At 45.7% G+C, this 13,880-nt stretch overlaps 1 protein-coding gene across 2 annotated transcripts in view; it reads right to left on the bottom strand.

Moving 5' to 3' along the window:
• Positions 1-6,465: 6,465 nt before the first annotated feature.
• EIF2AK4 (eukaryotic translation initiation factor 2 alpha kinase 4) overlaps positions 6,466-13,880 on the bottom strand; it is a 92,908-nt gene continuing 85,493 nt past the window's right edge. The window contains exons 36-39 of one of the 2 annotated variants that reach the window (XM_056546558.1): positions 12,754-12,822; positions 8,632-8,676; positions 7,802-7,917; positions 6,466-6,604 (exon numbers count right to left, since the gene is read on the bottom strand). In XM_056546558.1, the coding sequence (XP_056402533.1) occupies positions 6,547-6,604; positions 7,802-7,917; positions 8,632-8,676; positions 12,754-12,822 (288 nt within the window). In that variant the 3' untranslated portion in view covers positions 6,466-6,546. Of the gene's footprint in view, positions 6,605-7,801; positions 7,918-8,631; positions 8,677-12,753; positions 12,823-13,599; positions 13,839-13,880 lie in introns of those variants that run through there. The other variant, XM_056546559.1, reaches the window with a different exon arrangement.

Below are 13,880 nucleotides of genomic sequence, written 5' to 3'. Positions count from 1 at the left end.
CCTATACGGCTGAGTGCGGGTGCCGTGATTAAGCCCTGCCCCCCCCCCTCCCAGCCGTATACGGGAACTGTAGTTACAAATCGTAGTGTGAACCCAGCCTTAGGAGCCCCAAATCTTCCCGGCACCCTCGCTGATCAGCGGGGCACTCGTGTTAACTTGCAATTGCCATACTCTTCATAGGAGCAGAGGAAGAAGCTTCAGCATTTACCCTACTACTGTGTTTCCCAATCAGGATGCCTCTAGCTATTGCAAAATGATAACTTCCAGCATGCCTGGACAGCCAAAGGCTGTCAGGGCATGCTGGGAGTTGGCTTTTCAACAGCTGGAGGCACCCTGGTTTGTAAACACTGCTCTAATTAAGTTTTAAAATGCTACACCTACAATGATGAAGCTGTGCGGCTCCTTCAAACAGCAGGGATCCCTGCCAAGCTGGCAATGATGGCCTAAAATCATAATACTTTCAGATCTGAAGGATCATATGCTATACAATCCCTAACTCCACAGGGTAATCACACACTAACAATGAGCTGCTGAATGAGAGAGGTCATGTGACTACCTAGTTCCAAGATGCATTTAATTTTTCTTGAGCGCTTCATTGGGGGGAACACAGGACCATGGGTTTATGCTGCTTGCCGCTAGGAGGCTGACAAGAAAACACACAGGATATACCCGCCTATTGGCTCTGAGCAACTCCAGTTTTAGCTTAGTGTCAGCAGCAGACACACAGGTCTGGAGTTCTCCAGACCTGGTCTTATTTCTTTAGTTCTTTTCCAAGTCTCTAGTTTAGTTTTTTTCTTTCCTTTTGTTGTTTCCTCTAGTGTGGGGCGACTGGAGCATGGCGCTGCCTGATTCTTCCCCCCCCCCACCTGCGAGCTAGGGGCACTGTGCATTGCTGGATGGGCCGTTAACCCCCTCCTAGTCAGCGACCAGCGCCTGGCGGTGACCCTGGGTCCGGGTCCCCCATTTTCTCCTGTTTGCCAGCTGAGCTGGCTTAAAGGGGTACTCCGGTGAAAACCTTTTTTCTTTTAAATCAACTGGTGGTGGATAGTCTGGTGTCGGCAGTCAGGGATACCTTCCATCTGCAGGACCCAGGAACTTCAGGTGCAGTTCCTGAAGTATCCTTTTGCTGTGCTGTGCTCGTCAGACGCCCCAAGTTTTCAGCCCACATGCTAAATTTGTTGAGCTGTTGGAGACGGCCTGGGAGCACCCTGACATGCGCTTCCATGGGGCTAAGAAGCTTTGGGCTCCCTTTCCTCAGGACCTGGTTACTAAGTGGTCTTCACCTCCTACGGTGGACCCTCCTGTTTTGCGGCTGTCTAAATCCACTACTCTGCTGCAGCCTCCTTTTTAAAGATCACTCTGATAAGCGCATTGAGAACTTGGCAAAATTTACTTTTGAGGCGTCAGGTTCAGCTTTGGCGCCAGCCTTTGCCTCTACTTGAGTATCCAAGGCCCTTTCAGTTTGGGCCGGTCAATTGCATCAGGGAATTTTAGCGGATGCATCCCCTGGAGATTTGGCAGATCTAGCTCAGCAAATTGCCAATGCAGGGGACTACCTCTGTTCGGCCTCCTTGGAGTCAGCTTGCTGCGCTGCCTTTGCCTCGGGCAATCTAGTGGCTCTTTGGCCCTCCATATGGCTTAAAGGGGTTGTGCGCTGCCCTGCCTTTTGGAGCTCCGCTCGCAGCGTCCGGAAGTTCATTACTCCGAACGCTGTGTGCGGGCTTCCGTGTTTGCGGACGCCCCCTCGTGACGTCACACCCACCCCCTCAACGAAGGGGGCACGACCGCTTCCCATAGACTTTGGTTGAGTGGGCGGGCGTGACGTCACGAGGGGGTGGCCGCGAACACGGAAGCCCGCACACAGCGTTCGGAGTAATGAACTTCTGGACGCTGCGAGCGGAGCTCCGAAAGGCAGGGCAGCGCACAACCCCTTTAAGGCTTGGTATGCTGATGTGGCCTCTAAGCGTTCCCTTACTGAGCTTCCCATTCTGGGGTCTCTTCTCTTTGGAATGCGCCTAGATGAGATCGTCTCTGAGGCCAAAATCGTCCGCGCCGCTCAGACTCGTGGCGGAAGATTTATTTTTGCTCCTTTTTTTTGTTTTTCGGGTCGCTCTGACAAACCGTCGACCTTGCAGGATAGCAGGGCGCCGTCCTTCAAGTGTCGCCCCTCCTGGAAATCGGGGCCCCCTCTCCAACTGCCCCTTTTCAAAGTCTGGGATTTGCAAACCTCCCACTGCCTGAGGGTGCGTCCCCATCCAAGTCTTCCCCTTGGGTGGGCGGTCGCCTGTCCCTCTTTCGGGAAGTTTGGCTAGCGCATGTTCAGGATGCTTGGGTTTGTCAGGTAGTGTTCCAGGGATATCAAATCGAATTCTCTTTTATTCCCCCAAGATCTTTTTTTTTCAGTTCCTGCCCCCCTCGGTCTCCCGATCTTGCTGCAGCTTTTCAGGTGTCCCAGGAAGTGAAAGTGCCAGTCCCTCCTCAGGAAAATTTTTCAGGGTTCTACTCAAGTTCCTAAGAAAGGCGGCACTGTCCGGCCCATTCTCGACTTGAAGCTTCTAAACCGTCATGTGCTGCTGCGACATTTCTGGATGGAATCCCTGTGGTCAGTTGTCGTCTCCATGGATCCGGGGGAGTTCCTCTCTTCCTTGGATATACGGGACACCTACTTGCACGTTCCTATCTTCCCAGCCCTTCAAGCTGGCGACTGCACCTGAGTCTTCACGAAGGCAGTGGTGGCTCTCCTCCACTCCCTATCTGGATGACCTACTCATCAAGGCACCCTCCCTGGAGCAGAATCTGGTCAGTATCAACCACCCAAGAGGGGGGGGGGTCTTTTGGGACAAAACGGTCCAGGTCCGTTGGACCTATTGGAGTCTGGCCTACCCTTCAATGTTTTGGTGCTCTGTGCGATCTTCCGGTGCCTTCTTCACTGGAGTCGCCAGCTGCGGGGTCTTCCGGTACGGGTGCAGACTGACAACGCCACAGCAGTGGCATACATCAATCACCAGGGTGGCACTTGCAGCTCAGCGGCCATGAGGGAAGTGTCGAAGATCCTCTCTTGGGCGGAACTTCACGTTCCAGCCATATCAGTGGTTCACATTCCTGGGATCGACTATTGGGAAGCAGACTTTATAAGGAAAGGAAAGTCCCTTGCTTTGTCTCCAGGTCGCGAGATCCCCTGGTCCTGGCAGTGGACGCTCTCATAGTTCCTTGGACCCCCTTCGCTCTCCCCTACCTATGAAGGAGCAGGTTTTGGCACTTTCTGTTCTCTTCCAACACCCCCTTGCTGCCGACCTTTATGTGCACATTTTTTTTTTTTTTTTTTTTTTTTTTGCAGGGTGTGGCTCACAAGATCCCTCCGTTCCAGTCCCCCACTGCCCCTTGAGACCTCAACCTCATTTTGAATGCTCTGAAGGGCACTCCTTTTGAGCCTCATGGGCAGGTTCCTTCGATGTCTTTCCTGGAAGGGGGCCTGCCTTGTCGCCATCACGTCCATTCGGCGTTTGCTGCCCTCTCTTGCCGTTCCCCTTTACTGGTGCTTCACTAAGACAAGGTGGTCCTTCGGCCTGTACCTTCCTTTCAACCCAAGGTTGGGACTTCATTTCACTTGAACGAGAAGATCGTGTTGCCTTTTTTCTGCCTGTCCCCGTCTCATCCGCGGGAACGCTGGCTTCAAAAGCTGGACTTGGTTTGGGCAGTTCGGATATATTTGTCGGTCACTTCTTCCCTCCGGAGGTGTGACTGTTTTTGTTCTTCCTGATGGGAGACGCAAGGGGCTTCCAAGGCCACTATCTCCCCCTGGATACGCTCTGCCATTTTGGAGACTTATAGTCAGGTGCCCCCCCTTTCGAGTGACAGCTCACTCCACCCACGCGGTGGGGGCTTCCTGGGCAGTCAGCCACGGGGCTTCGGCTCTGCAGATTTGAAAGGCGGCGACTTGGTAGTCTTTGCATACCTTAGCCAAGTTTTACCGTGTTCACACTTTTGCATTCTGCATCCAGCCGCGGGTCTGGGTCACAGGGTCTTGCATGCGGCATGAATGCTTGTTTTTCCCTCCCCAGGGACTGCTTTAGGACGTCCCATGGTCCTGTGTCGCCCAATGAAGCGCTCGAGAAAAGTGTTGTTTTTTTTACACTTAATGTAAAAAAAATTTTCCCCTTTGTGGTTGGTTCCTTTTTTGTCTGGGTTTTTGTTCAGACTGTTCCTTTCTTGGTCTGTTCTCCTTTGGGACTAAACTGAGTTGCTCAGAGCCAGGAGGTGGGTATAGCCTGCTGGGAGCTGCCGACACTCAATTTTTTTTTTCTTTTTTTGCCTAGTGTCAGTCTCCTAGCGGCAAACAGGTCCGGTGTCCCCCCCCAATAGAAGCTCTGGGAGTGATTTTATGGTAAATCTAAAAGGAAAATCTACTTTTCTAAATTGTTTGGCATTTTTGATGTATGCCATGTTCCCACATTTGCATTTTTAAACCACAGTCAAAAATGAAATTAAACACATGTAGTTGTATTTTTGCATAGATTGTTCATACTCCATTGGACAGTGTCCTGTATTGCTGCCTCCAGCACCTCCCTCTGTTGAGCCATTCTTTAGTTTCTATTTTAGAAATTCAAATCTGTAAACTAGCATGGGGTTTTCTAAATGCCCTGAGATTGGTTTGACCCGTAGTTGGAAAAATATAATTTTGCACCGGTCTTTCATGCCATAAACAATCCTTTTGGGGCTGGCAACCCTTATCACCTGGTAGATCTCACACAGACAATTTAGGGTTTAATTATGTAAATTAGAGAAACAAAGCAAAAATGCAAATGTGTGAACACATCCTTACCATATATTATTTGGTAAAGACTTGATTTTAAAAGGGAATTTATCTAACTGGTTAATGCATGGGGCCTGGCATCTGAAAAACAAAGACTTATAGGGGAACTCTCTGGTACTTTTCTTTTTATTCCCTATCAACAGGATAGGTGATGTGTCTGATCGCGGGGAGGGGGAAATCCAACTGATGGGACCGCCTGCAATCTCCTGCCCGGTACCCCAAAGATTTTTATGCTTGTGTATCTCCAGCTCTCCCATAGACAGCCCTTGGGTTGGAGGATTAGAAAAGTACAAGTTCCCCTTTTAAGTGACCTACCAGCAACCAATGGGTTCCTGCCATGCTGGGGAATGCAGGACACTTGAGCTGCTTTTACATATTAAAAAGGCTACTGCCAGGTCCACTTTAAATGGATCCTCCAGAACTAGAAAAACAGCTGATTTCTTAAAATAAAACCACCACATTTGTCCTCACGCTGTGTATGGTATTGCAACTCGGTTCTATTAAAGTGAATTAGAGCCAAGTCTAATACCATTTTACCAATTTTTTTTTAAACTGCTTTTATATACGAGCCTTTACCTTTCTGCAGATTTTATGCATTAACCAAGATCCGATTCCTATAAGTAGCACTGCCTGCCTGCAGCCCACTGTAAAACCAGATTCAGCCAGTAAGTCATAGATCATGTAAAAGAAATTGTGAATTTTTCATTTGAACCTAACATTTGGCACTTAGAGGTGTTTTATTACTTTGTATTCTATAAACATTATAATACAAATGCAATAGATTTGTCACAATTTGTGTTTACTCCATGAAACGTTTTTATACCTCCCAGGGGCTGTTCACATCACGTAATGGCTGTACGCCACAAATATGTTGGGAGACCACCAAATCACCTATACTCAGAAGATCCAATTGACCAAACATTCTACTTGTGATTATTGGTCTGTTTTACACCACTATGGGAGAGATTTATCAAAACCTGTGCAGAGGTTGCTCATAGCAACCAATCAGATTGCTCGTTTCATTTTTCACAGACCTTCCTAAAAATGAAAGAAGCAATCTGATTGGTTGCTACGGGCAACTTTTCCCTCTTCACAGGTTTTGATAAATCTCCCCCTATGTGTTTTATTTGCTTAGTCTACGCTTCATCTTTTTTGTCCCACAAATGAAACACATCCCAGCATGAAACAGACCAAACGTAGTCACAGATTATATTTACTCTATTGAGCTCTGAGCATGCGGTGGTGTATGGTGGAATACCTTTTTGACGGTATTCCCATATATCCCTAAAACGTGATTTAAAAAGCCTCTTAAAGAGACAATAAATGACTGGTAGATAAGATGACCACTGTTCCTATAGATTTCTAACCTAATACTTTTTGTTAAAAATTTATATTTACAGGCTTCTTAATAGGAATGTATACAAAACAATAAAGCTAAACATTCCTATATCTTTTTGTAAATAAAAAGAGATGCAGCAGTGTCGGCGTGTAAAATACCCCGTGCTGCTATAGTCCTCCTAGGCGAGCATTCACAGTATGAGCAGAGCGGGACTCACAATAGCCCCTTCTTACAGTCATTGAGGTTCAGGGATTCAACAATATGGCTGGTCCCACGAGTCCTGAAATTTTTGTTAATGTACGAAATTGGGGTTCACCCGGTAACGGCACAAGGATCCTCAAGCCTGAGCATACTATATGGTTAGATTGCACGTCCATCTAATGCTGGAGATGACTTAGAAGAGAGTCTTGTAATAATCGTCTCGATAACTGTACAGCATCAGTATCGGCACCCTGAGAAGAGAGCAGACGGCTGAAGTAAATACATTAACCCGAAAATGGACATGTATGTATTAGAATATACATTTATTTTATTGTGCAGATGCAGGTAATTTGAAAATTCAATTACAAGTTTACAATATTTTATGTGACCCTTTCTTAAAAGAAGCAGCATCATATAGGACAGTGTTTCCCAACCAGCATGCCTGCAGCTGTTGCAAAACTACAACTCCCAGCATGCCCGGACAGCCGATGGCTGTCCGGGCATGCTTGGAGTTGTAGTTTTGCAACAGCTGCAGGCACACTGGTTGAGAAACCCTGATTATAGAGTGTCTATACTATGTTACACATTGACTTCATTCACCCCCAACGTTTGCTTGTCGTCTTCCGACTTTTCCAGCAGTTTATTTTGTCATTAAAGGGATATTCCGGTATTTAGACATCTTATCCCCTAGCGCCCCAGTTAGTTTGCATGCACGGAGCAATCTCTGTGCCGGATTTACAGTCTACCAAAGCTGTATCCGACACACCCCTCCAAATATCTCTAGGGGAGATTCACAAATGCTGCATCTCAGTCTCTCCCATAGAGCTTAAAGGAGGGGGTGTGACGGCTATGGCTACTCCGAAGCCTAGCACAGCAGCGTTCCAAACAAACGTTTAGACTGCTGGGGTGCGTGACCAGAGATTGCGGGGGTCCCAGTGGTTAGACCCCTGCGTTCAGACATCTTTCTTATACTGTGGAGATTTAGCGTAAAAAAAAAAAAAAAAGCCAGCTTTCCTCTTAGAAATTAAATTTATTCCCCCCATTTGACTTTTTTTTGTACAGCACATGAAGGAGATTAAAGTGGTCCAAAGGATAGGGGATAAGATGTCTAATCGCTGTGGACCCCCGCTATCTCTGCTGTGGCCTCCCAGTCATCTGGTGCACAAAGAGAACTCTGCTCCGTAGCAGATGACTGGCGACTTCAGCCGCCACGCCCCCTCCATTCATGTCTATGGGAGGAGGTGTGACTATGTACTGCCACACCCCCTCCCATAGACATGAATGGAGGGGGGCGTGGCGTGACATCACAAACGCTGAAGCTCCAAGTTTGTGTCCCCAGCGGTGGGCCCCCTGTGATCAGACATCTTATCCCCCATCCTTTAAGGGGTACTCTACCAGAAAACATCTTATCCCCTATTCAAAGATACTTACTGTGGAGTAACACTTACCGCTTCTCTATCTTTATAGTATAAATTTCATCAAAGATTTGCTTCAGATATCTCTGTTTCGGCAGTTTACACATGAGCTGCTTCACCGATGCATTAAATGCTTGTTCATCTACAAACTGTAAAGGAATTATCAATAATGTAGACTTTCCTACATAACAAATTTAGACAAAAAACTTTACAGGCAGCAGAATTTAGGCAATATTCTGTGGAACTAAAAAATAAAAATAAAGTGGGTGCTCATATGTTTAAAGGGGTTCTCCAGAATTTTTAATAACTCTAATCCCTCCCCACTACCCTTTTAGATGTAGATCACAGCATTCGGGTGCTGGGCCATAAGGTTCCTGTGATGCGGCACTATGGTAATAAACACTTTAAATTAAACCAAACTCCCTGGTAATTAGGCATGGGGTGGAACCGAAGTGCATACATTCACACTGCCCGTCTGCCTTCCAGCATTAACTTGACTGACACGCTGAATACCAGGCTTTGTATGAAGTGCACGGTGCCCACTGTGTCAATCAGGAGGGCAGGGTGACTACATGTGCTACAGATCCACCCCAATGTCTACTTACCTGGCAGAGGGGGGCATGATTAAAGTGTTTCTTACCATAGTACATGATCAGAGGAAGCTTATGGGCCCAGTGTCCTACATTTAACAGGTACTGGGGAGGGCTTATAGAGGCTAGCGAATCTGGCAGGTTCCCATAATGCTTGTTATTAACTGCAATTTACTATGAAACAGAGAAACTACTTTTAATACTTGCACATTATTATTGATAATGCTAAAGCTTTTTTTTTCCCTTAAAATGAACACACTCAATATTACATACCTCCAATGATAATAAACTTTGTATTGCTTCTTTTGGTAAATCAACCTAGAAAAATAAAGTTCTAGTAATTGCCTTAAATTAGAAATAGAAATGGTCTTAATTCTATTGTTTTCTTACTGCTGGTTCTTTCAAACATGTATTTTATTTTTCATCCATACAACAAATAAAAGGATTTACTAATATGCGAGCCTGACTGATACCAAAATGACACACTTGTGTCCTCTGTTAGGTGAACGGAGGTGTAAGGGTGGTTTTGACTTCGGCACCAGGAGCCTTATAGTAAGCAGGCTCTGCATAAAGCAGTGTAAAACATAGAAACATAGAATGTGTCGGCAGATAAGAACCATTTGGCCCATCTAGTCTGCCCAATAATCTGTATCCTATGAATAGTCCCTGGCCCTATCTTATATGAAGGATAGCCTTATGTTTATCCCATGCAAGTTTAACCTCCTTCACTGTATTTGCAGCGACCACTTCTGCAGCAAGGCTATTCCATGCATCCACTACTCTCTCAGTAAAGTAATACTTCCTGATATTACTGCCGAAACCTTTGCCCCTCTAATATAAAACAATGTCCTCTTGTGGTAGTTTTTCTTCTTATAAATCTCCTCTCCTCCTTTACCGTGTTGATTCCCTTTATGTTTTTAAAAGTCTCTATCATTTCCCCTCTGTCTCTTCTTTCTTCTATACATGTTAAGGTCCTTTAACCTTTCCTGGTAAGTTTTATCCTGCAATCCATGTACTAGTTTAGCAGCTCTTCTACTGATGTTCAAAAAGCAGAATTCTGCAAAAGAATTCTGTTAGAAATTCCACTGAAGTTTACTGTACATTTACTTGAATTGGATCCCGCTGTCCTATTGACATTGTAGAACACCCGCAGCTGGCATTCCGCCACGGAAATTTAGCTTTCCACATAAATAGAGATGAGCGAACTTACAGTAAATTCGATTCGTCACAAACTTCTCGGTTCGGCAGTTGATGACTTTTCCTGCATAAATGAGTTCAGCTTTCAGGTGCTCCCGTGGGCTGGAAAAGGTGGATACAGTCCTAGGAGACTCTTTCCTAGGACTGTATCCACCTTTTCCAGCCCACCGGAGCACCTGAAGGCTGAACTAATTTATGCAGGATAAGTCATCAACTGCCGAGCCGAGAAGTTCGTGACGAATCGAATTTACTGTAAGTTCGCTCATCTCTACACAAATATAAGACTAGTGTTCTATTTTGCAGAATTCAGCAGCGGAATACCATTGAAGGGGCTTAAATTCCACAGTTCAGCCGAGCGAAGCTTTGTGCTGAATTGCGGAAATTCCACCGTGTGAACATCGCTTTAGCCAGTAAAGTATAGGTTGTGCGTAGACCACCACTAAATAACTATGGCTTATTAAGATGAACAAGGTTTGGCCAAAAGGAAAAGTTCAACTTGACTGACACACATCCCATTACAAGTAACACCCCTTTATTTCTCAGTCATGTAGCTTATATCGCTGCTGATTGACATATCATGCACCTAATACAAATAAACTTCTTAAAATTAGTTTGAGTTCCAAGGGCAATGATTGTTGGTGGTCACCGGGTCGTCACCTCTGGGATTTGAGTTTATAGGGGTGTTGAGGGCTACGGTTTCCTTGGTCATATCTCTGTACACTATATCTACCGACAGAAGTATCAGTAGTGAAAGCTTCATACCAGGGATAGAAGAGCACTTCATCAAATTGTAGCCAAAAAATAAATACTGGTGCCCTTAAACTTGAATCCAAATCTGCAGTAATTTGAGGGGCTGTACTTGTGTTTTTTGTTGGCTACAATTCAACTTGTCTCCTTCCTTTTTCATCAAGCTTTTACTTTCAGCTATAGCTACTTCTGACTGCAGATGTTTTGCTGGTCTCTATATACAGATGTGTGATCATGCTCCTGGACAGACCCCCCTCCCCTTTACAAGGCTCCTGGACAGACCACCCCCCCCCCCCCTCCCAAGGCTCCTGGACAGACCACCCCCCTTTACAAGGCTCCTGGACAGACCCCCCCCCCTTTACAAGGCTCCTGGACAGACCCCCCCCCCCCCCCCTCCCAAGGCTCCTGGACAGACCACCACCCCCCCCCCCCCCCCCCCTCCCAAGGCTCCTGGACAGACCACCACCCCCCCCCCCCCCCCCCCTCCCAAGGCTCCTGGACAGACCACCCCCCTTTACAAGGCTCCTGGACAGACCCCCCCCCCCTTTACAAGGCTCCTGGACAGACCCCCCCCCTTAGAGGCTCCTGGACAGACACCCCTAACAGGCTCACACCAACAATTATTCCCCTTGGATCTCTGTCCGGTCTGACCAATCACATGCAGATAGATATACATAGCGGCACAGATTCTTCCAGTTCACCTCAAGCTCTGTAATTATTTCCTGGGCATAGTCAGCCTGTTCACCCACACCAAGATATGTCCAGTGATATATATGCTAAATTCATTGTCTGTGACTCCACTTCACTAGGATGTGTAGGCACAGACAATGAATATGTAAATAGTCGGTGAAGCCCCGCCCCCACTGTGTGAGTCTCATTGCATTTAGCAGAGGATCTTCTGAGGGACATATCTGAAGACCGACTGGACATATTTAAGTGACCCCTCGTTGGACTCCTCCTGTTCACCCACACGATAACACCGTGTATTGAATTTATTGTGGGTGAATCGGCTGACAATATTCCTTTAAAATCTCTTATGTGCTGAGCTGTTACATTGTACCAGAAACCAGTGAGATTGAAATCACCAGAAGAAATTGTTACCTGTTGATTAGTCTCTATAAAAGCCTGGACTCCAGTGTTATGTGACACTCATAATTAGGGACATTGGGGAATTTACTGGTGTGAATTTAAAAGGACTTAAATATGTAGCGGCAAAAGTTGTGGATGTGCACCAAATTTATTTAATTTAATAAACTTTGCGGATGCTGAATCAATTACACAGTCAAAAAGTCGCAGAGTAAATGGCGGCTGTGCGACAATTGTATAAAATGTTGCACAGGCGTTAAGACAACTGTCACAGAGTTCTATAGAGTAAGGTTGACTTGCCCTGTGACAACTTCTAAATCTGGCCTGTGCAACATTTCTGCGTCACTTCATGGTAATGACATGTAATACATTCTAAATGAAATGTCGCAGAAAATGTCACACGGGGTCAGCCTGCATCTTTTCATGTGACAAATTTAGACAAAAAAAGCTGTCTAAATAGTTTGATAAATTCCCCTCATTGTGTAAGTGTCAGAAATGTGTAGGGATTTGACCCATTTCCAAGTGCGGTGCTGTGATGTAAAAGGAATGAAAACTAAAGCTCCATTTCATACCGGCCTGGACATCCTTCTCTTCTGCAAAGCTGATACAGTGATCCCTCAACGTACAATGGTAATTCGTTCCAAACGACCATCGTATGTTGAGGGATTCGTGCAATGTAATAAGTGCATTTAATACTCACCTGTCCCCGCCGCTCTGGACCGCGTCCTCACTGCTCACAATGCTGTCCCAGGGGCTCCTAATGCTGTCCCGCTGCTCCGGTGTCTTCTTCGGGATCCTCCGGCTTCTTCCGCATCTTCTCCAGTGTCCTGGCCTCGCTTTCTGGTGACGTTATTATATTGCTGTGCAGCGACGTAATAACGACGCCAGAAAATGAAGGCCCGGACCCCGGAGAAGATGCAGAAGATGCCGGAGGATCGCGAAGTGGACCCAGAGCAGCGGGGATAGGTAAGTGAACCTGTCCGGGATGCTTAAACTGCTATCCGACAGCAGCTTAAGCATTTTGCGCTGTCTGATAGCAGTTAATGCGATGGCCCCGACATATAAAAGCATCGTATGTCGATTTTATCATATGTCGGGGCCATCGTAGGTCGGGGGGTTACTGTATATCACATGCCTTTAACAAGTAATAAAGTGATATAAGCTACATGACACTAAACAATGGGAGCTCTCAATGATGACCCATTTGTCAGGAAGAGCGCTATGTAAAAATAGGTGTGTTCTAGTTATTTTGTCCAACCCCTGGATAGATGTAATAAAGTGAACATTCCTCTATAAGCTCAGCACTCCGCAATGTTTAGAAGCCCTGGCTACGCAAATCCCTGACATACAACAGTGTTTACTTACAGCCAAAATTTCAATTTCTGTATTTCTTTGTTGAAAATTTGTGATAGAAGCTTGAAGTTTTGCAAGAACCTGTAAAATAGAACAAAATCCTGCGTGAACAATGGCTAGGATGAAGTTCTTATTTTTGATATTTTAAATAGAACCATATATTTAAAAGGTTTTGTTTTTCTTTTCTATTTTTAGGTGCTGCACCCACAAAACTAGCATCATGTAAAATACAATGTCATGGGGAATGGTGGGTCTTCTGAAGCTCTAAGGCGTACTTAAAGGGGTGCTCCGGGGAAGTTAAGAAAAATAAAAATGCCCCAAAGCCACCACAATCCCTGTTCTGTGTCCCCTGTTGTCTCCCAAATATTAATTTTCCTTGCTTGCAGCCCAGACTACAACTCCCAGCAGTCAGTGCGGCTCTATGTCATGACTGTCAGCCTATTGCTTTTACTATCTGTGTGCATGCTGTGTTGTTGTAAACACAGTCAGCAGCACACACTACATGTTTTTTTTATTTTATTTTTTAAACCATCCTTCCCTCCAACAATAAATTATGCTATACTCTGAATGACAGCAGTCAGTGTTAAGATCTACAGCAGAGACTTCTCTGCCGGCAAGATCCTCACACAGGGAGAGGGAGGGGGATGGGAGGTGTGGCTGTGAAGACAGAAATCACGTGGTGTTTGTCTTGAAGGAGGGTGGGGGCTAGGTCTCATTGCAAAGAGACAAGCAGGGTCAGATTCTAATGTCTTTCTCTCACTCCCTGCATGTAAGTGACAGCTGAAAGAAGGAAATTGCTCTATATAGCTAATGAATGCTATTTAGACAAATAAATAGGTTGGTGAGAGGGAAAGAATGGGTTATGGGTTTTGTTCCCCGAAGTACCCCTTTAAGAGATAATACATGTGGCATGTAATCCAGACATGTCAAATATTTAGACACCAAGGGGGAGATTTATCACTGTGTGCAGTTATTCCTACTTTATTTTTTGGTTATGTTTTTGGCTTACTTGCGGCAAACTTACCTTGGCAGCAGGTGCTCAGGATCCCAGAGGAAGTAGTCACACTAGGGTCATAAAGTAGCAAAGTGCAGCAACTCTATTTTATGTAAAGCAATAAAACAATGACGTGTTTCGGGGT

Source organism: Hyla sarda, chromosome 11 (assembly GCF_029499605.1).
Source record: "Hyla sarda isolate aHylSar1 chromosome 11, aHylSar1.hap1, whole genome shotgun sequence".
NCBI lineage: Eukaryota > Metazoa > Chordata > Amphibia > Anura > Hylidae > Hyla > Hyla sarda.
This window is presented reverse-complemented; position numbering and strand designations above follow the sequence as displayed.